The sequence below is a fragment of the Fistularia commersonii genome, chromosome 22, assembly GCF_037954325.1.
Source record: "Fistularia commersonii isolate RoL2024-O1a breed Wild chromosome 22, RoL_Fcom_v1.0, whole genome shotgun sequence".
Lineage (NCBI taxonomy): Eukaryota > Metazoa > Chordata > Actinopteri > Syngnathiformes > Fistulariidae > Fistularia > Fistularia commersonii.
The window spans coordinates 796,730-818,911 of NC_141305.1; the positions used below are offsets into that span (position 1 = coordinate 796,730).

Below are 22,182 nucleotides of genomic sequence, written 5' to 3' on the forward strand. Positions count from 1 at the left end.
ACACTCCCAGCGGGAGATGCGTTCAAGTGCTGCGCTGAAGCTCGGAATTTCGGGTTTCGAAAGGAACGTGAACTCCCAGAGGAAATTTAACTTTTTTTTTATAGTTTGTTCTTTTTTTTCTTGTGGCGATTACATTTTGATTGATGGACGATATTTGGCAATCTGGGTGCTTTTTAAAGCAATTCATGTTAAATGTGTATAACAGGCCATTCATAAAACAGTCAAAAAAAAAAAAGGAAGGAACTTCTGTGTGTGAAAACACTTGAAGTCACTTTTGTGCCAGAGGGAAATGTTTGCAGCGTGTCCTCTTAAATGACATTCAAAGAAAATATACTGCTCAAAAAAATAAAGGGAACACTTGAACAACACAATGTAACTCCAAGTCAATCCCACTTGTGTGAAATCATAGTGTCCACTCAGGAAGCAACACACATTCATTTGGACTTGTTTTAAGGACATTACATCAAAGTTGGATCAGCCTGGAGTTTGTTTTTACACTATAATTTTGAGTGTGATTCCTAATCCAGACCTCCATGGGTTGATACAATTGATTTCCATTGATCATTTTTGTGCGATTTTGTTGTCAGCACATTCAACTGTGTAAAGAGCAAAGTATTTCATAAGAATATTTCATTCATTTAGATCTAGGATGTGTTTTTTAAGTGTTCCCTTTATTTTTTGGAGCAGTGTAGTTATAAGACTACGTATGTTTAACATGGGAAATGACGGCATATATACCGTATTTTCACGACTATAAGGCGCACATACAAGTCTTAGATTTTCTTCAAAATGTGCGGCTCGCCGTAAAGTGCAGTGCGCCCTGTGTATGTTGTTGTTGTTGTAAGGCGGACGTAGTAGAGACACCATGAGAACGTTATAGGGGTAAGTGTGGGCGTTGATCGTATATAAAAGAACGGGTATGTGCGTTATGCAGGACATCGTTGTTTTAACTGAAAACATCACCGTCAAACACATCCAGCCCAGCCATGTCACCAACATGGACGAGGTGCCGCTCACTTTCAACATCCCGGTGAGTCACTGTGGAGAAGAAGTGGACCAGCACGGTAGCGAGACGCACAACCGGGTACGAAAAGTCTTCTTGGAGACCACGGCTTCACTAAGAGTGGAAGGCAGCGCCGGGCGAGTTACACCACAATTTGCGAATGGATTGTAGATGCTCGGGCAAACGCGTCCGCCGGCACTGTTGTTCCAGCTTTCGCAAAAGCCGGCATCATTTCCGAGGAGCCGCACGGCACGGAAAGCGACTCTGACAGTGAAGAAAGTGAACCTGGCATGTTGGATGGAGATTCAGCGAAACAGAGGATGAGGACTTCGATGGGTTCGATTGATGACGATTACCGGTAAAAAAAATGTGAATACCAAACTCAGTTTTGCTCCCGCTCTATTTATAAATACGCACACTTGTATGCTTGTGTGTGTTGTTGTTGTTGTTGTAAGGCGGACGTAGTAGAGGACACCATGAGAACGTTAAAGGGGGAAGTGTGGGCGTGGATTGTATATAAAACCCGCGCCCTATAATCAGGTGCGCCTTATAATCAGGTGCGCCTTATATGTGTGTTAAATACAGTAACAGCACACACAACGGAGACTACGCCTTTTAGTGCGGTGCGCCTTATGGTCGCGAAAATACAATATTCTACGCATATCGGAAAGGAAATACTCTGTGATTACTAATAAAAGACCAGAACTGAGCACGTGGGATGGAGTTAAGCTGGATCACCGTGGTGTTTCACTGGACTGTGACGTTTGCGGATGACATCGTGAGCTACAGTGGGAGCAGGGAGGAGGTGGAGGTGTGACCTGGAGGTTAGCCCTAGCAAGACACAACACATGCCTGTGAATGAGAGGAACCCAGGGGGAGCGGTGAGGGTACACCGGTTGGACGTGGAGAAGGTGGAGGAGATGAGTGTGGACAGTCCAGAGCCATGGAGAGGGTGGAGAGAAGGATCGGAGATGGAGATGTGGCGATTTCTCTTTGTGGAGCGAGGAGGATGGAGAGGATCAGGAAGGAGGCCGTCAGAGGGACAGCAGATGGGAGATGTTCTGGACATCAAGTCACACGGAGATGGTTTGGACGTGGACTGAGGAGGGATGGAGAAGATCTGGGGAGAAGGTTGCTGAGCGTGGAGGAAGACCCGGCAGAAGATACATGAATGGAAGGAAAGAGGACAGGAAATTAGCTGGTGTGAGATGAGATGGTTACATGGGGACAGGTGATTGGCTGCTGGTTAGATGGAGGCTGGTGATTGGCTGCTGGTTAGATGGAGGCAGGTGATTGGCTGATGGTTTGGGAAAATAATTGGCTGCTGGTTAAATGGGGCAGATGATTGGCTGCTGGTGAGACGGAGGCCGGTGATTGGCTGCTGGCTCGTCCGGGGCAGGCGATTGGTTGCTGGTTCGACGGCGGCAGACGACCGGCTGCCGGTTAGATGGGGGCAAGTGATTGGCTGCCGGGTCGACGGGGGCAGGTGATTGGCTGCTTGTTAGACGGGGGCAGGCGATTGGCTGCTGGTTTGTCGGGGGCAGGCGATTGGCTGTGGTGGCCTAGCTGAAAGAAGAAGACTGTTGTGTTTGACAGACGTTCATATCATCAACGCATTCAAATAATCTAGTTGGGACAAAACTGAGTTTTATTTAAAATAATTACATAGCAACACGTTTAACAGGTAGATTGTTTTACAGGAAATACGTACTGTAATCACCGTATCATAAAATCATTGAAAGGAACGCATGCGCAATGAAAAATAGAACGTTTCTGATCCCGGCCTGTAAACAACAGTAAAGTCTAATTTAGACATCATGAGGACTTTCACATCACAACTGGATTTCCGTTTTTAGCCTGTAAAGGAAACAGTCTGAAGAACATCTGAATGACCATGGGTCACAAAACTCAACAGTTGGTCCTGATATGTGATCTGATTCTACGAGAGCCGAGCGAAGCGGCGCAAAACATTTAAAAGATTTAAAGTGGACAATACATTAAAAATAAAAGGTAATGTATAAAACCACGTGGGCCCTCGGGGAGCCGCGGAGGCCGAGGAGTTACATTCCGTGTCGCAGGATGTGACGCTCCAGCTCGCGGACGCTCGACAGCTTTCGCCCGCAGAGCTCACAAGCGAAGGGCTTCTCCTCGTCCGCTCCGTCCGAAGCAGCCGCCGGATCTGAGGAACGAGACCAGAGAGCTGCGGCAGGAGGGACCGGATCTGACTTTTTCCCGGTAGAAATGACAACGTTCTCCGCCACGAGAGTTCCAGCGCGAGGTCCGACGTCTACGCCGAACCGCAAGGTCACCGGCAAGACCTTCACACGCCAAACTTCTACGTCCTGCGCCGTCTCGGGCAGCTGCCTGCCAGAGTTTCTCCTCACCTTAGAGCCTCTTTTTCCTAAATTCTCTACTTCTATTTTACTATTTACTTCTTCTTGCTTTAGTAACAATTTAGTTAATTGAATTTAGACTCAACATGCTCATCAGGAGAGCTGGGTCTGTCCTGGGAGTGGAGCTGGAGTCTGTGGTGCAGGTGTCAGAGAAGCTCCTCAGCATCATGGACAACGTCCATCACCTCCTGCGTGGACACTGACGTCCTGTCAGAGCTCCTTCAGTCGTAGACTGATCCCACCGAGGAGCTCCACTGAACGCCTCAGGAGGTCTTTCCCACCTGAGGCTATCAGACTTTTTAATTCCTCTTCCCTCAGCCGCAGGGAATCTTCAAATCTTTGTAGTTCGGACCTCAAAACAGTTAAGACAATTTATATTTTACTGTATTTCTTATTCTTCCTCCTTCCTACTATTGTCTATTACTGTTATGTTTTTGCTTGAAACTCTGGCACAACAATTTCCTTCAGGATAAATAAAGTTGTTCTCATTCTCTCAAACTACTGCCGGGAGAAGCAGCTCGGTGGGCGACTTTGGAAAAGTAACGGGATTATTTTAGCGTCTTACCTTGAGGTGCTCGCCGGTTGTGCGCCTGCTTCAGCCCGGGTACGTCCCGGCGCTCCAGATCTTGGTCCTCCGGGTTCTCGTCTCCTCCGTGGATCTCCTCTTTCTCCAGCACCGGCATCTCGCCGTAGCCGTCCTGGTTCTCCGGGCTGTGCGCGTGTTCTTTGCACTTCACGGTGGAGACCCCCGGGCGTTCCTTGCTCTTGGTGCTTCTCGGAGCCTCCGGCGTGGAGCTCTGCTGGGGCCAGCCGTTGTTCTGCAGCTTGTGGTTCTTTTTCCTCTCGGACGGGCCCGATTCGGTTTTAACTTCGGGCTGGTCGACGGCGTTTGGAGGAACGTCGCCGCCGCTCGTATCGCCTCGGACGTCGGAGAACTCGCTCTTGACGCTCTGCTTCAGGTGCTCGGTCGCCCTCCTGTGCCCCCTGTGGACGTAGCGGTCGTCGTCCAGCTGCAGGATGCGCCGCAAGATATCGTCTTCCACCAAGGCCTCGATGTTCAGCGTGGTGTTCTGCAGGGCCTCCATCTGCGGCCTGCGTTCCCTCGCTCTCTCTCCGGAGCTCTGCTCTGCCGCCTTTTGCTGTCTGAGATCCTTTCTGCCGCCGTTCTTCTCGGGGACGTCGCCGTCCTGAGTTTGGAGTTTAGGATCGGCGTCCTTCTCGCTGTCAGACGTTTCCTTCTGCTCCTCTTTAAGGGTTTGGCTTTCACTCAGCGGCGTAAAGGAAGGGACGTCGCCTCCCTCTGGCTTCTGATGCTGCGGCTCGGCCGGCGGCGCCTCCGTCGCCATCCCAGCATTCGCAGCGGCGTCATCTCCTTGAGATTCCCGCGAGGTCTCGACGCAACCGGGAACAAATCTCGCATCTTCACGGTCGCTGTTGGGGCGCCGGAGGCTCGACGAAGACCTCCCTTCTTCTTCTTCTTCTTCTTCCTCCTCGGGCATGCCGGCTCTCCTCGCCTGCAGCTTGTCCAGGCTCACCTGACCCACGAGGTCATGGTTTCTCACCACCTTCACAGAAGACCGAGAAAAGATGTTCAAATACAAAACGCAAGCTCTCAAATCGGGCCAACGAAGATACCATTTGCAGATCAGCTCACGACTGTACACACTGTGCAGGTCCGGCTCGGAGCAGATCCGACAATTTGTTTGGCACCCAAAGTCACGGACCTGCTGACTGAACCGCTATTTATTTGTGATCGAGAGTAGAACCTTAACTTCCCGCTGCACCAACTTAGGAGTTTTCCCAGGTCCGATTTGTCGCTGATCGGAGCTCAGATCTGCGTTAGCAGTGAGCGCGATGAGTGTTTGACACCCAAAGTGGACACCGCTGACCGTGAAGTGGCGCTTAAAGACAGCGGGACCCGCCGCCACCACGAGGTAGCCCAGGGAAATCATGGAAAAAGAGAGGCGTGTGTGTCGTCGGCTCGTCCGTGAAGAGACGGAGAAGCGTCGGACGGTGAGATACGGTGACGAGAGCGTCGTCTGTGAGAAGGCAGGAGACATTTACGGGGTTTCGGCGCGGCGGACGACGAGAACGTCGCCGGACGAGGCGTCGGAAGAGTCGTTCAAAGCCGGTCGGGGACGGTTTGATGGTTTTAGAAAGAGGAGCGGCTTCACTCCGTCCATAAAGGGAAGTGGACATAAAGTGGAGCAAAGTCACATTTAGCAACACATTGTAGCATTAAGGGTGGATAAAGCCAAAGACAGAGCAACCAATGACTTCCTCCACCCTTAGCCGCTGCGACCATCTTCATGGTAAATACACTTAATGTTACCACTATATTTCTTCACATTCTCTTTCATTATACATCATTACTTGTTATTTATAAAGTTCACTTTCCTCATTTAAAAACACATGTCAAAACCAGGGGTCCGGAACTGATCGATAGCGTTTCAGTTCATTTCAACGGGGAACTTGTATGTCAGGATGCTGCTCGCATCCAGCTTCTGCTGGATCTCCGCTGCGCGGAGGCTGGAAAGGGTCAGTAACCCCCCCGATCCTTCCGGGCTGATGAAGACGTGCTGACTGCCCGCGCGGCGTTTTCCTTTCAAAACCGATTTCACCGAGCACTACCCACCTGATGCTTATCGCACAGGTGCGCCTCCAGGTCGCCCAGCTGGCCGCAGTCGAAGAAGCACAGGCAGCACTTGTAGGGTTTGATGTCGTCGTGCTTGGTCATGTGCAGACGCAGGGTTTCGTTGCTGGCGCTGGTGAAAGTGCACTTGTGGCAGCGGAAGACGATGCCCCGAAGGTAGTGCGACAGCTTCGGGCGCCGCACCTCGATGGGAACCACGCGCTCCTCTGGAAAGCAAGCGCGACGGTAAATTAGCCACGGCCGTCACGAGGAGGACGCGGCCTTCTCTCCGACGCCAGACCTACCGCGGTGCAAGACGACGTGGTCGATCATGTTGTTCTTGTCCTTGGTCTGGTAGAGGCAGAAGGGACAGCGGTGGTCCTTGTTTTGAAGAGCATCTGCCCGGTGGAGCGAGTGAGCCGTCTCCATGTGCATAGCCAGGGTTTTCCTGATGAGACGGGTCGGCTTTTATCATTTAAGTAGAAATTAAAAACGCCGCCAATTCTTTTGCCCCTTAGTACAGTAACAACGGCACTCAGATGTCCAACCAAGAACGTCACTTTTGGACAAAAATGCACCGTTGCGGTCTAATTTCTGGTAAAATCCACCTCCGAAGGAGGCATCTTATGCTCTCCAGGACTCATCTAAAGTGCATACGCCTGATCTACAGGGGCAACTAAACATTCGAAAGGTGTCCTTGTGTGAAGACCACATGTTAAATTCAAGGCCCGCGGGCCCTGGAAAATGATGTTGCGGACCACATTTGGTCCGCGGGCCTTGAGTTTGACACGTGCTCTTCACACAAGGAAGTTGCACATGCCATAGTGCCATAGTTGCACATGACCTTCTCCACGAACGTTGACCCTCATTAAAATGGCTACAACTACGTTGTTCTTTACAACGGTGTCCTCGTGTGAAGAGTACGTGTCAAACTCAAGGCCCGCGGACCAAATGTGGCCCGACGCATCATTTTACAGGGCCCGCGAGAACGTCTTAAAACACATGTCGAACTCAAGGAGCTGGCCAGCCGGTATGTTGCAAGCACCATGAATACTGTAGCACGGTTAGCACGTAGCACGTAGCACCATTTAATACTACAAGTCCCACAATGCACTACGAGCGCTGTGGAGTGTCAATCGAGTGGGATGAACTTGTTCCGCTGACGATAGATGGAGCGCCCGCGATGTGCGGGACAATAGGGGACTTGTGGGCAGGATCCGGGGAATTACTCAGGAAAAGCTGTCTTTCGCAGCACTTTCTCATCCCGATGCATCAACCGTTCCTTTCGGGTCACATTCCCATGCATTCGTAACCTTTTTCTCATCATTTTTCGACATTCCTGGAGAGCCACGCCTCCATCCACACTTGTATTTCTCTCTAAAAACCTACCGAAAATAAAGCGTTAGTATCTTGCACATGTTTGTATTCCGAACGAGAAATGGCGTTCCTCCAGGGATGCGAGAAAGGGGCACCTAATGCGCCGGGAAGCTTCACCTTCTGTCAGGCGGTTGACAACGCCTTCGTAAGTTGCTTCGGACAAAAGCGTCTGCCAAAGGACTGTCATGTAAAAATGTAATGTTGACGCATTGGAATGAGGATGCGTTGCTTATACGGCCATAAGAAATAGATGCAACAGATTTTTCTTGTATTTAATGTTGTTTAGTTCAAGGTTCTGGTCTAGACTGGAGAGCATCAGAGAGCTGTTTTTAAAGGAAATTGTTTTTTGGCTGTGGAAATTTTTTTCATTGGAAATTACCCTGGAAATGCTGCAGACAGAGCTGGAAAAAATTTTTGCAACTGTTTTTTTAATGTATTTAATTTTGTTTTCAGAGGCAAGAATTTAAAAGGTTTGTTAGGTTCAGGGTCAAAATATGCAATAAGTTTTTCCATAAACATTGAACCACTCCGACACTCGACCTGCACCCATTTTTAAATTTTGTCCCGCTGTGTGAGTTTGACACCCCTGTCGTCGAGGAAGGCGCCTTAAATAAAACACATTATTGTTGTCATCATTATTAAAGGCCGAGACCGAGGCCTCGTTTTAATTATTTGCCGTGCCAATGAGGCCAGAAGTAGTTGCCTTCTTGGGCGACACCTTGACACCACTGCTTGGAGTTGTCAACATCGACGCAAATAAAGTGGTCGTGATTGAAAAAGAGGACGCCGGCGGCCGTGACTCACCTTAAACCACTGAAAAAGTTACATTCCTTACACCTGAGGACCTTCTTTCCGTGCCGCTGCAGGTAGTGGCGCCGTATGCTAGACTGGTGGCTGCTACTGAACTGGCAGAATTCACAGTGGAGGACGCCGTTGTCAGGAAACGCCGTTTCTTGCACCATCGCGACGGGCGAGGCGCCTCTCTGAGCCATCAAGCTGATTTGGTTGAGCTGCTGCTGCACGAGCGGCGGCTCCAGGTACAGCAACTCTGGGGGGAAACGGGGGAAAAAAAAAGCCAAACTACGGTCATCGCAACTGCAGAATGTCCCGCGAGTGCGTCCATCTTGTGATCCTTGAAATGCGCTTTATACAAATTGTTAAAAAAAAAGACTATTCTATACTCTGGCGGTTGCGTTTATCCAGGCGTGCAAACTCTGAGGGGACAAAACTTGCCTCTGGCAAATCCGGGTTTTCCCCCGGAGGGTGTCGGGCCGTCCAGGCCGGCCGGAGGGGTCGTCCCGTCGGCGTGCTCGTCCGTCCCCGACGAGTTCACCATGACATCTGGGCGTTGGGAGAGATTTTATTTCCATGTTAAATTAACAACATCGTGTCCAATGAGCCTCCTCACCTCTGTGTTTCTTCACGAAGTGGCCCCTCCACATCCCAAAGACGGACGTCTGGTACGAGCAGATCAGGCAGCGGAAAGGCTTCGAAGTCCCAGACTTGTAGAGGAAATATTTGTTCAAGCTGTTTGAGACGATGGGAAGTCAACTTTTAGTGAAACGTCTCCGATCGACGGGCATCGTGACATTCGCCGCGGTTTCTTGTCGTGGCAACGGGGCTTGAATTTGTCATCCAGGCGGGCGAAACGTCTTCAAGTGAAGAAATTCAAGTCCCATCGCCACGACGAGAATCCACCGTGACCTGGACGACTGAGAACCTCATTCGCACATAACATATATCCGACCATTAACTGGCTCGTTCTCGTCGTGTCGACCAGCCGCCCCCAAGCCCTGGTCCACGGATCATCTGGTGCTCGTCCGCAAAGAAAATCTTTCTTGTATTTTTTCACGAGACCCTCCGGATCTTATTTTGAAAAAAGACCGTTCCTGCTCCGTCATACTGCCACACTTCATCTTGTACCCGATATAAAGTGTAACCCTGAACCAGGGGGCGGCAACCTTTAACACCCAAAGAGACATTTGGACCCGGTTTCCTCGGAAAAGAAAACACTGGGAGTCGCAATAACTTTTTGACGTCTAAAATAAAGGTACCGCAGTATATATTGCTTTTTATTACCTTTACACTTTGTATAAACAAGTGTGTCGTGTGTTGCTTCTGAAATTCACAAAGTATTAAAGGGAAAATTAAATTTTATTTATGTAAGGAAGTCATTTTGAGCTTTGGGCTTTCAGAGCGTGGAGCGGAGCCTTGACCTGAATTTTAAAAATAAATCGGGAAAAAAAAAAATCACTGCGTCAGTAAACAATGAAAAATAAATATTTGCAAAATATCTTCATAAATATTTATTTTACCTGGTTTATGGGACTTCTGCAAAATCGGGACTTTACCGGCTTCCGCCAGTGTGACGTTATTTTGAGCGGCGAAAAATAATAAATATAATCTTATTTAATATTTCAAGATCATGATAATCTTCCAACTTAGAACTAAAAGTAAAAAAAAAAAGGAATTAACACAAATGAAATACACTTCAATTAAATATTTGTAATTTATTTTCCCGAGCCGCTCGGAGCCGCGGGCTGCCGACCCCTGGACTAAACCCGAACCCTATTATTTAAACTCCCGGTCCACGGAAACATTTTCTTACATAAACCCGGTTTCCGTGGCGCAAAAAAAGGTTGGGGACGACTGGATCCGAGGACCAAACATTCAGCCTTTCGTTCACGAATCAGGAACAAGCGTCATGGAGACGCACAACCATCCACTCATATGGAGAAATGAAACCATCCACTCGTGTGGACGCTGTAGTGTCTTGGAAGCGAAACCATTCAAAAACGCAAATAACCGTTCTTACCTGTGCTTTTTCAACGAGGTAGGAAGGTTTATTTTGTTGACGGCCGCTAAGGCTGTGTGGCTGCGCTCGTGGGAACGCAGGCCCGTCAAAGACCTGAACGGCTGCGCGCACTGAGCGCAGGTGTATCGGTCGCCTCTCGACTCCACCTCCGGTAGCTCTCCGGCCATAGGCGGCGGCGGCGGCGAAGAAGAAGAAACGTGGCTCGCTGACAAAATAGGGGACGTCTCTTCCGACGCGGGCGGCGCCTCGAGCTCGCCGGTCTGAAAAGCACAAGCGGTTCCCCGTAAACGTGGGGTGAACGGAACCCGGAGGGAAAGCCGGAAAGACGGTCGACTCACCGTATCGGACCGGGCGTCGGTTATTTTGAGAAAGGCAATCGATGGCTTGTTCCTCCCGGTGTCGACCGTCCTCTTCTGGATCCGCCCGTGCCGGTCCAGGTGGACGCACAGCTTTTCGATCCCGTTGACTTGGGTCTGGCAGTGGGCGCAGGCGTACACGCCCGGGCTGCCCTCCGAGCTCGGCGTCAGCACCGTGAAGTCCGGCTTGACGTCGGAGCCGTGGTATTCGCTGTAGTGGACCAGGAGCTGCTGCGACGAGTCGAAGTCCAGGTCGGGACAATTTTGACACTTTTTGCGGTCGGCGTCCTCGGGTCGGGGCTGGTAGTTGACCTTTTTTTTATTGTACTTCGACAGAAGCGTATGTGTGGTGAGGGAACTGAATTTGTGTTTGTGTTTGTAGTGACTGGCGAGGTACTTCCGGTGATGGGCCGTATATTTACAAATGTGACACCTGTAAGACGGTTCCTCGTCTTCCCCCGGCGGCGCCTGCGACCGGCCGGGGTCCGAAGACGTCTTTTCCCGTGGCGCGCCGGCGAAGCCTTTGAGCAACACGGACTTCCCGTGTTTTTTCGAGTAATGGTTTCCGAGATGCCTGGACTTTAAAGATGAGAAGCTGCACAGGGAGCATTTGCAGAAGACCTCATCGGGTCTTCCGCCCGCGGCGTTCATCTGCTGGGCGTCGGACCGAGGAGCGGGGCCGCCGTCCACGCCGCCCGAGGAATCTCTGTTTGGCGAGGAGGCGGCGGCGGACGGCGGAGTCGCGAGCGGAGCCAGAGGTAGATTTTCGGTTTCACTTTCGACCGGGTGTTCGGAGGCCAGGTGCTCGGCCTGACTGTGGTCCGCCGCGCAGTGCATTCTCAGTTTACTCAGTGACGCGTGGATCTGTGGACAAAATTTACAAACGTAGCCTCTCTCGTTGGAGGCCTTTCCCATTGTGCAGTTGACCATGTTACCCAGCTGTATTTCATCCTTCTGAAGCGTATCCGCCCTGGCTCGGAAGGAAGGGTGCCTCATTTGGCAGTGAGTCAGCATCCCGTGGAGGCTCGCGTTTACATAGGGACACCTCGGACATTTGAACATCACTTTCTTGGTTTCCCGGCGGCTCGGCTCGGCGCCGGGGTCGCAGGACTCGGGCTTGTCTTCCGGTAGTCCGGCCGGAGGATTTTGCGGGGACGCCGGGGCGGCCTCCTCCGGGGACTGTACGCACGCTTCGGCAAAGTATTTCAAAAAGGCATCCTGTCCGTGTTTGGTGGCGTAATGGCATCCGAGATTCTTTTTCCTCAAGTAGGACTTGGCGCACAGGACGCAGGTGTGCACGCAGTTGCGGACTTCCGGCGCGGAAGGGTTTTTATGCTTCAGGTGTAAGTGCTGACCCATCGCAATTTTGGAGCTACGGGAATACGTGTAGTGCTGGCCAAGAATGCGGGCGTACTTCTTTCGATATGACGCGTGTTGCAATTTTGAGCCCAGGTACTTCTGCGCTTTACTTTTTTGCTTTGCGGGATTGGACTCTTGTTGGGGTCTACCTGGCACACTTTCATCATGGACCTTCACCAGGTGCTTGTTGAGCCTCTTCAATGTGGAATGGATTTGTTCACAGAGTTTACACATGTAGCCTCTACATTTAAAGGCGTCATCAGGACCGTCTTTGATCGAGCGTTTGTCCCAACGGTACCATTGTGTTTTCTCCACGTTCAGAGCGTCTCCGCTCGAGGTGAGCTCGGGGTGCATATTTTGGCAGTGAATGACAACTCCTTGGTAGCTGTCGTTGACATACATGCATTGAGGACATCTGAAGATCTCCACGGGCAACATTTGCTCTTCCTTCGCCTCTGGCTCTTGCTCCGTGACGAGGCTTTCGGGAACGCATTTCTGAGGTTCCATTTCAACGTCGGCGCCGCCGCCGCCGCCCTGGTTTTGGGCCCTTGCAGACGGGCAGGAGCGCTTCATCTTAGGGGGCGACTCGCAAGACAACTCGGTGAAGTTTTCCGAGTCGCCCGGCGCTTGGTACGTTTCAAAGGATCCGGAGGTTTCGCTCTCGTTCTCGCTGTGTATATTTGCGCTTGCTTTTCGTCTTCGGACGACATCTGGGACCGAGCCGTCTTCTTTCACCGACCAAGGATGGATAGCGCGATAGTGAAGGGTGACGCTCTCCACGGAGCTTCCTTTAAACGAGCACGCTCTACAGGAGTAGGTCTTTGTTTCGTTTTGGCCGGGCTTTTGCAAAGACAGCGGACTATCGACCTCGATTTCCTTTACTTTGCGCATCTTCTTTTTGGAGGACAACGTTTCCTGGCCGACATACAGCTGATTAATGATGAACTCGCGGCTCGGTCGATTTTCCGGGTGTTGTGTCTGGTAGTGTTTGGACATCCCTGCTGCGTTTTTATGACAGAAACTACACAAATCACACTGGTAGCTTGACTGGGAGCGTCCTTGTTCCGAAGCCACTCTCGGAGCATCGGTATCGGGACGATTGGCCCGGTGGGTTTTCCGTACGTGCCTCCTTAAGAGATACTCGTGCTCCGTGCTGTACGTGCACTTGTAGCAATAAAGGGCCTTGCGCATTTGTGAGGCTCTCATCGACGAGGGCACCGGAAGCGTAGCGGACTGACCGAGATTCTTTATCTTTTTAGTTTCGCTTTCTTTCTTACCGACGGGCGCCCGATGGACTTCCTGGCCCGACGCCGATGTCAGGTGCAGCTTCCGCGTCTGCTCGTAAACCACAGCGGTGTACAACCGGACCTGTTCGGCCTGGCAGTGAAATCCCCGGTGGCTCCTGGAGTAGTGGTGCAGGATCTGGGCAAAGGTCCTTTTCCGGAAGTTGCAAAGGTGGCAGAAAAACATCTCTTCGTCGCCTTCGTTTATAATAGGTAGAGGTAGACTGATAGCAGAGGGCGACTCCTTCGTTTGAGACTTGACCTTTCGTATTTTGTCACGAATCAGATCCGTATATTCGGTCACGTGTTCGCTGTTGATTGGGATTTTTTTGTGCACTTTGATCTGATGGTTCAACACCCCCTTGATCGACGGATTTCCATAGTTACAGTTCTGGCAGTAATACAAGTCCTCGGGACACACGTAAGCGTTCACCTCTGGACTTGACTTTGGCGACTTGTCGCTCTCTTTATGCCGAAGCGCTTCGTCATCGTGCGCTCCGTCTTGTTTCCCGGATTTCCCTTCAGACGATGTGCCTGCTGCGGAAATGGCTTCCCTCCCATGTTTGTCGTCGTCGTCCTCCTGGACACCGTGGTTAACGGCATCTTCGCCATCGCCTCGCGTGTGTTCGCTATGTCCTTCGCCGCGAAGGGAAACCACGCCTCTCGCGGCGATACCGGAAAACGTGGACGCGTCCACGACGGGCTCCGCGAGCGCGTCGATCCCCCGAAGTCCGTCCTCGGCGGATTCTATTTCCTGGGTTCTGGCGGACTCCGGGCTACTCCTAGGAAAGCCATGGAAGTGCTTCGTATTCAACTCGAACAAAGAACAATTCTGCGGAGACGTTTGAGCGGCGCTGTTGACGTCGGCTGCCGAATCTGAGGTCCCCTTTGAGGGCGTGGGTTTCTCTATTATGGTCCCGGATATGAAAAACTCGGAATTCTTTTCCGGTACAATTTGCCGCGACGTGCCGCCGAGCGATTTTTTAATCTTGTCGATGGTGACCACTTTCTCCGGGTGGTGGTTTCGGTAGTGGAGGTGGAGAACAACGGGCGACTTATGGCCGAAATCGCAGTTGGCGCATTTGTACGCGGGCGCGTCGGGCGTCCTGGAGGTGGGGCTCTGGAACGAGGGTGCGCATTTGACTTCCTCACACATTCTGGAGCCCATCTCTGGGTAGAGCGTCCCCGATCCGTCTGAGCAGGGAGTCTTTTCACTCGGACTCGACTGAGATGATTCCTCTTGACAAGTGGTTTCCAAATATTTGTGGCGCATCAATGCATTATCTAATTGGTGCGCTGGGTGTTTTTCCCTGTAGTGTTCTTCTAGGCTTTCCAGCATGTGAGTGGTGAGGGGACAGAGAAAACATTTGAAAACCAAACTGAGTTCACAAAGCTGCAGTTGGAAGACATCTGGGGCCCCCTTATGGTTGTCTCTATGGTGGGCCTTCAGGGTTGCTACAGATAAATACTCAACCGGACAGACCAGACACCTGAAGGTAGCACTCTTGGCATTTGGATCCTTGATGTACTCGGAATTAAAGCGGATGTACGGGTGGTTGTTGTGGTAATGGCTGGATACCTTTTCAATGCACTCGTTTCTGTAGTCGCAGTGCTTGCAAAAGTACGTATTCTGGCCTCGCGTATTCGCCGCCGCCGCCGTCTCGCCCCCCCGTGCGTGGTCCTGGTCTCTCGCGTCTCTGAGGGTTAGGTCCCGACAGAACGACGATTCCTCCGCTAGCTTGGCGTCTTCTTCGTTGTTCTGTATTTTCCGAGCCGCGTGCCTTTGGTAGGTGTCGCCGCAGGTCCTCTTGCTGTGTTTAGAGGTAAGCGGCGGCTCCTGGACTTGTTCCTTCGGACTCTGTGTCGGGTCGGCGATGAAAACTTGATCGTTTTGCAAAATCTGGTGAGGCTCTTTCGAAAAGTCAATCAGAGACTTTGCGGTGACTTTAAACACGCCGCTGCTGTTGGGGTTCGACGGAGACTCCGTCAAGAGCAGCGTTCCTCCGGTGCTCTCGCCACGCATTGGGCTTTGAGTGAGCATCTCCGGAGGTGTCTCGTGTGACCCGGGAGAGCCCAAAAAGTTCTTGCCGGCCGCTTGTAATGGCTTTTTGTTAGCTTTCGGACCCTTCGACGGAGAAAGGCTTCTTTTAGCTTTCGAGGCAGGACCTGCATCTCCGGCGAGGGGGTTCCACAGGACGGCCTCCGGGTCATCGGACGTCGTTTGGCCTCCTTTCGATTTCTCCGCGTTTTCGCATCCGTCGTTCGCGCCCTCAATCGCGATCCCGCTGCACGCTTTAAAATCACAGCGCTGGGGTTCCGAAGCGCTTCCTTCATCGTGCGCGTCGGCACCGAGAGCGTCCTCTACACCGAAACCATGCGCGCTGTCGAGGTGTTTGAAGAGGAAGATCTTGGATTTAAACTTGAGCACGCAGTGACTACACTGGTAAACACCGCTCTGAATTCTCTCAGCGGTTGACTGATTCTCCATCACATCAAAATCTCTGTGCATCCGGCTCCTCGGTCAAACATTTGCATAGTCAAAGCACATCTAGAAGACAGAAGACAGACGTTACTCAGCTCGGTCGCGTCCAGAAATGGGTCGGACGCGGGCTTCCCGAACGCCGCCGGAGCTTCGCTGCTTACCAACAACAACGGTTATAGGTTTATTACCAATGCGACTAACGCGCGAATACAACCGGCGGACGGAAACGCGCTCCGCCGCTGTGGAAAGGAGATGCATTTCCAGATCCCGGAGCTGCGCGCCACACGCCCGTCCACAGGCAGAAGAGTCACCCGTCCAGACCCGGACCACGAGAAAATGGCACGTTACGTAAGCCGAGCCCCACGGACGTTCCCCGCATCATTATAAGCTGCGAAGAAAAAATGATGAGGGATGCTGGGAGCCATCAGAGGCTGAGCAATAAGTTTACTCTTACATGGCCTTTAGATGGGATGCATACAGGCAGAAAAGCTGGATTAACTCGGAGGCACCATCTCCTACAAGATAAAGGCAGCTGGAGATAAGTAGACGGAAGGCGTGGACCATTTCTGAAAAGGAGACTGCCTCCGATTTCCATACTTCAGAGTGAGAGTATGCACGGTTGCTTGTGAGGACACACACACACACACACACACACACACACACACACACACACACATACACTCAGTGTAATGCACAATGCATGTTAGTGAAAACGGATTCTAGGGTCAACTTTGAGCATGCATGCGTGTGTGTGTGTGTGTGTGTGTGTGTGTGTGTGTGTGTGTCCGCGCGCGCGCACACACACACACACGCACAGCGAGCGAGAGTGAGACAGAGAGAAAGAAACGCTGAGCTGAAACGTACAAGTAAGACATTAGTGATGACATCAGGGATGGGAGGAAAGCCAGAGGAGGAGAAGAGCGTGGATAAGTTGCTGTCTTCCGCAGGGGCGGTGAAGGTAACCGGAGAAGAGCCGTGGAACAAGTTAGCCCTTTAACGAAGGAAACTGTGGACACCCGGCCGGCCGGGAAGGCACCCGGAGCGGCGGGCTGCTGCACACAACCTCCATCTAATGTTAGCAACGCACGGCTAGTTTACTCACGCAGCGACGGGGTTGCGGCTCAGATGTTATCGTTTGCGGTCCCGGGCGCTGACAACAGGAACAAGCCAGCCATATCCGCCATTTTTCCCGCGACTCCCAAGTTTTCGTGCTTTCCGCTTCAGCAAGGCACTGGTTCATCCACGCTCGGTTCGCGACTTCACTTCCGCCGGAAGTCGTCTTGTCTTCAAAATAAATCTGTCCGATATCTGATGACCGCACACTCGGGGCGACATTTAGACGCGAACTGACCGACCGAAGATGCTCTTACGCCAGATTTGGTCGATATATTGATTAGTTGAAAGCAGCTATCTGCTGACAAATAACACCGCGATAGATAAGCTTGACAAAGACGTGCGTCCAAGCAGCTCGGTAACAAAAACAAATGCTTTGCGAATGAGAGGTGAGATAAATCATCGCAAATAAATCGTCCCAAATTAAAATGTACATCCGAGTGGTTTTTGACACATATCGGGGAAAAAAAATCGGCGAATTCGATAAATCACAGCAGATTTAGCGGATTCGAGTCGGTTTCCTGTCGTGACATTGGTTCCGGGTCCGGCCAGTGTTTCCACCCGGACGCATTTCGGAGCGGACAACAACAACAAGCGGCTCCCCGCTAGCCCGCTGCTCCGCGCGCACACAACAACACCGGCGATGCTAACATAGCGCAGGAATAAATGTTTTAAAAGCCCGTCCGTCGAAGAAACCCGGATGCGCAATTTTAGTCTGATACACGACATTAAATCGACAAGGATTAAGCGGACGGGGAAGCGCGGAGACGCCCATGAGAATCCCGCGGAGCCTGAGAAGCTAGTAAGCACTCCGGCATGATACTTGAAATGAGCTTAAACGCGGTTATCGTAAAACCAAACTTCGGGTTTGAGTGAAGCAAAAGGAATCGCGCGGGGAAAAATATGACCCTCCCGGAAAAGCAATGTTAAAAGATTAAAAATGGGTGAAGTTGCCATGCGGTGTTTTCACCGGTGGATGGCAGTAACACACTAGCCACAGTGAAATGTGTAAACAGAAGAAGAACCCGTTGGTCGAAACCACAAACCCTGATCAAAATCCTTATCTCTGCTTGAATTATCTATTAAAAGTTACCGGCGGTCTGTCCTCAATGTTTCGTCGTAAACGTTAAACTTCTATAAAAGCAAAATAATAGCTTTAATGGCTGCCTGTGTGCACCAAGAGTTTCTGGTCCCTAGAGAGATGGATCCAAGGATCCGAGCCCGTCTCATGATGCTCCTGAGCAGGATCTGAGCTGGATCCGAGCTGGATCTGACCTGGATCTGTAGCCTCCAAAGTGCAGGGAAAGAAAATCTTTAGTCTCAATCAGTGGTTCCTCTGTCAAGCAAACAACACCCAGAAATATGAGCTGAGTGTGCAGGGAAGACTAAATCCTAAGTCTGGAGCGTGGCAGTCATTTTCATCCGGTCTTCCTCTCAGAGAGAGAGAAAAGAGAGAGACGCTTATTACCAATGACGCTATTGAACCAATGTTGGTAGCTATTGCTGTCATAAAAGGTAAAATGTTGCAGCTACGTGCACACAAACGCTTCCTGACACGTGAACGTCCAAGTCTTTGTGTCTCTGGCGTAACACAAAAGGAGTGCCTGCAGTGGCACATTAGTTATCTGCAGCGAGAAGCCATTGTGCAAGTTCTGTGTGTCTCTGTGTTGTAGGGCGGCAGTGATTCCCCCGACAGCGGAGGAACATGATGCCTCCGGCCAAGCTGATGTTCCAATGTGCTCTGAACAATCTCAAGAGGGTTCACCGTCCCGCGTTCACCCCCTCCTGTGTCATCCTCGCAACCTCCACCCCTAACCGTCTCCGGTCGGACGCCGTCGTGCCGAGAAGGGTTTTCCACAGCCGGAGCGCGACCCGTCCCTGGCTTAGTCTACGGGAAGCGCCTCATCATGGAAGAAGGACGTTCAGCCTCTCACCTGTAAAGATCGTGAGCTCGGCCCCGGCAGCGGTCCGGCCGTACCTCCGGCTGATGAGGCTCGACAAACCTATCGGTGCGTCGCGTTCGGCGGGCCCGTCTTACGTCACATGAGGCGCAACCTGACGACACGTTTCAGGTCAGATGGCTCACATGACATTTCACCCCGGATGTGTTATTTTGCAGGCACGTGGCTGCTGTACCTCCCCTGTACCTGGAGCCTGGCCCTGGCCGCCGAGCCGGGATGCCTCCCCGACCCGCTCATGCTCGTCCTGTTCGGCGCCGGGGCCGTTCTGATGCGAGGAGCCGGATGCACCGTCAACGACATGTGGGACAGAGACTTTGACAAGAAGGTGCCGTGTAGAGATTTCACCCTCTCGGGTTCGCAGAGGGTGAAAATTAACTTTAAGCGGTTCATGTTTAACCAGGTGACAGTTGGACTTCACGGTCATCCGGTCATGATTCGCTCTTCTGGTTTCTGCCAGAATAGTTACTGGGCAACCAGACGTTTTAGGGGTGTGTCCATTGAAATGATCCGTTCCTCACAAGGACTGGTGTGGACCTCCACCGGCTGAGGACTGGGGTTCAGAGGGCTGCGCTCGACGTGCTCTCGTGACCGGTTCAAATGTAACCGGGTGTGTTTTATGAGCAGAGACGACAGGGTCGATTTACTGTCTGTCCATTTGAGATGAGATGAGAACAACTTTATTTATCCCGAAGGAAATTGTTGTGCCAGAGTTTCAAGGGAAAAACATAACAGTAATAGATGATAGTAGAAAGGAGGAAGACTAAGAAATACAATGAAATATGAATTGTCTTAACTTTTGTCGAACATTTGTCTAACATTTGCGGTGTTGCTATTCAACCAGGGTCACGGTGGCGTCGCACCTCGATATCCCGGGCGCGATAATCAAACCGAACTAACGGGCCCGTTTTATGTTGTTCGCAGTAAAGTATTGATAGTATATTGTGCTCTTTATATAAGTTTTACAGCAAGATAGACTCCTGCTGTTGGAATCCGGCTTTCCGTTTCCACTGAATATGATAGAAAAAGAGACGAGCTCAGGCAGCCGTCGCTGCCCGCGGCGGTCGCGTTCCATCAGGTTGCGCCGCTCGCCAGTTGGTACGATCGAAACCCCAAATAACCTCTTTCTGGACTTGGAATTCCAGATTCCCCCCAGCAACGTGTCCGTTTCCGCAGGTGTCCCGCACAGCGGATCGACCCGTGGCTTCGGGGGAGGTTTCCCAGCTCCAGGCGCTGGCGTTCCTGGGCGGGCAGCTCTCTCTCGCCCTCGGGGTTCTCTTGTGTCTAAACGATTACAGGTACAGCGGCGCCCTCCATGTTTGTAGTTTTATCTCTGTCCGGCGTATTTAGCAGCTGATAGAAATATCTGCACGCGCAGGATTGACACCATTAAAAGCTACCACGTATATGCAGAAGTTTATCTTTGCCACCAACCGACTCTTGTCTTCCTCCTCGCGGCAGCAAGATCCTGTGCGCCTCCTCGCTGCTGTTGGTCAGCACCTACCCGCTGATGAAGAGGATCACCTACTGGCCTCAGCTGATGCTAGGTGAGCTTTAGCATCCGCCGCCTCCTCGTCCGCACGGCTTCGCGCTTTCACGCGTGTCACCCGCATGTGCCGACGAGGCCTGACCATCAACTGGGGCGCGCTGGTGGGCTGGGCCGCCGTCAGAGGCTCCTGCGACTGGTCGGTGTGCCTCCCGCTGTACCTCTCCGGGGTGATGTGGACGCTGATATACGACACCATCTACGCACATCAGGTGGGAGAGGAGCGCCGCTGCACCGCCTGGTTGGGAACATTTTTCATTTAAAATCATATTGTTTTTTTTCCAGGGTTGAGTTTGTTTCTTTTGCACACAATATAATAACTGAGTGTTGTTTTGAGACGGTGCAAAAATGTACACGGGGCGGGCGTACAAACGTGTCAACTCGTGCTTACGCCATTTTGCGCATGTTTGCGGATTGAACATGTGAAAAGAGGAAAGTGTGAATTCGTAAACGATGGAACACGTTTAGAATAAAAATCCAAATTAAAATATTGAGATAATACAGCGGACCCTCGCTTTTCACGGGGGTTACGTTCCGAGAGTCCACGCGAAAAGTGCATTTCCGCAACTAGAGGCGCGATCGCTTTGATGGTATTTACAGAAATATTAACCCTCGACCCACCGCCGAGTGTATTACACCTTTATAAACATTATAACCCACGATAAACATTGAAATACTCACCGTGGAAACTACTTTGCTGCGCCGAAACTTGCATGACGATGAATTGCGTCGCAGTAGTTGTTCTGGCGATGAAAACCGGCGAGGCGCCGCAGAGCCAATGAGAGCTTTACAACTCTTTAGACGGCGACTCTGGCGCCGGTTTGTCGGCGAGAGGCGGCCATGATGGGGAATCTTTAACTGATTTTAGTTTAGATATTTTTTACTGTTTCTTTCTTCTTAGGCCGAAAAAATGTTCAAATACTGCAAAAACATGCTGAGGAATGATAAATCGCGAGAAACGAATGACAAATAAAATCCGTAAAGTAGCGAGGGTCCACTGTGGACATATTTATATGGAGATGTAGATGCTAATAAGTGATCTCCAGGCCATAAGGAACTTTTTAGGTTCCTTTTATTTTCCAAAATGACCGTCCATTTGGATTTTTCTTCACACTCAAAGCCCCGGAGCATCAGCTCGGGCTCTGGCTTTGCTCGATGTTGGGATTAAAAAACCTGCTGTTAGAACACACGTGACGAACACGCCTCCCGCAGCCGCATCTCCTCTGCCTTCAACTCCTAGGATAAATTAGACGACGTCAAGGTCGGGGTGAGGTCGACCGCGCTGAGGTTCCAGGAGCAAACCAAGCCTTGGCTGAGCGGCTTCGCCGTGGCCATGGTGTCGGGGCTGGTCGCGGCGGGAGTCGCCGCCGAGCAGACGCTCCCTTACTACGTGACGCTGTCCGCCGTGGCCGCCAACCTGGCACACCAGGTGAGGAACGCGCCCTTTTCCATCGCGTTTTGCCGACAGCTTAGCCCTTCAACCTCCGAGGATTATTGTCTTCCAGATTTACACGCTGGACATCGACGACCCGGCGCACTGCTGGAAGACGTTCGTGTCCAACAAAAACCTGGGGCTGCTGTTGCTGCTGGGCGTCGTGGCGGGGAACTTGTGGAAAGAGAGAAGAGAGGAATCTAAAGAAGAAGCGGCTGGGAGATGACGAGGAGGCGAGATCGCCGCACGCCGTCCGCAACTTACACACCGATCTGTGTAACAGTGGGGAATATTTGCAAGTTTCAAATGAACCTCGAATGAAATCCATCGCTGCGTAATGTGATTTTTTTTTTTTTCCCCCCTTTCAGCCGGACAGCCTGTGTGGTTTGTGATCGGACTCGTAATATTTCAACCACTAGAGAGCGGTAAAAGT

General features: G+C 51.4%; 2 protein-coding genes across 2 annotated transcripts; one reads left to right on the forward strand and one right to left on the reverse strand.

The window, feature by feature from the left end:
* Positions 1–2,629: 2,629 nt before the first annotated feature.
* LOC147221226 (zinc finger protein 462-like) lies at positions 2,630–16,938 on the reverse strand. Its single transcript, XM_086169601.1, has 10 exons — positions 16,803–16,938; positions 10,559–15,766; positions 10,221–10,480; positions 8,814–8,932; positions 8,639–8,746; positions 8,210–8,453; positions 6,334–6,476; positions 6,032–6,255; positions 3,962–4,961; positions 2,630–3,182 (listed from the first exon to the last, which is right to left on the reverse strand). The coding sequence occupies exons 2-10, from the start codon at positions 15,725–15,727 to the stop codon at positions 3,064–3,066; spliced, it is 7,386 nt and encodes a 2,461-aa protein (XP_086025727.1). The 5' UTR covers positions 15,728–15,766; positions 16,803–16,938; the 3' UTR covers positions 2,630–3,063.
* Positions 16,939–17,374: 436 nt separating this feature from the next.
* Positions 17,375–22,076, forward strand: coq2 (coenzyme Q2 4-hydroxybenzoate polyprenyltransferase). Its single transcript, XM_086169602.1, has 8 exons — positions 17,375–17,615; positions 18,487–18,822; positions 18,933–19,099; positions 19,948–20,069; positions 20,233–20,318; positions 20,396–20,529; positions 21,558–21,746; positions 21,823–22,076. Exons 2-8 carry the CDS (start codon positions 18,519–18,521, stop codon positions 21,973–21,975), a joined length of 1,155 nt encoding a protein of 384 aa, XP_086025728.1. The 5' UTR covers positions 17,375–17,615; positions 18,487–18,518; the 3' UTR covers positions 21,976–22,076.
* The last annotated feature ends 106 nt before the right edge of the window (positions 22,077–22,182 follow it).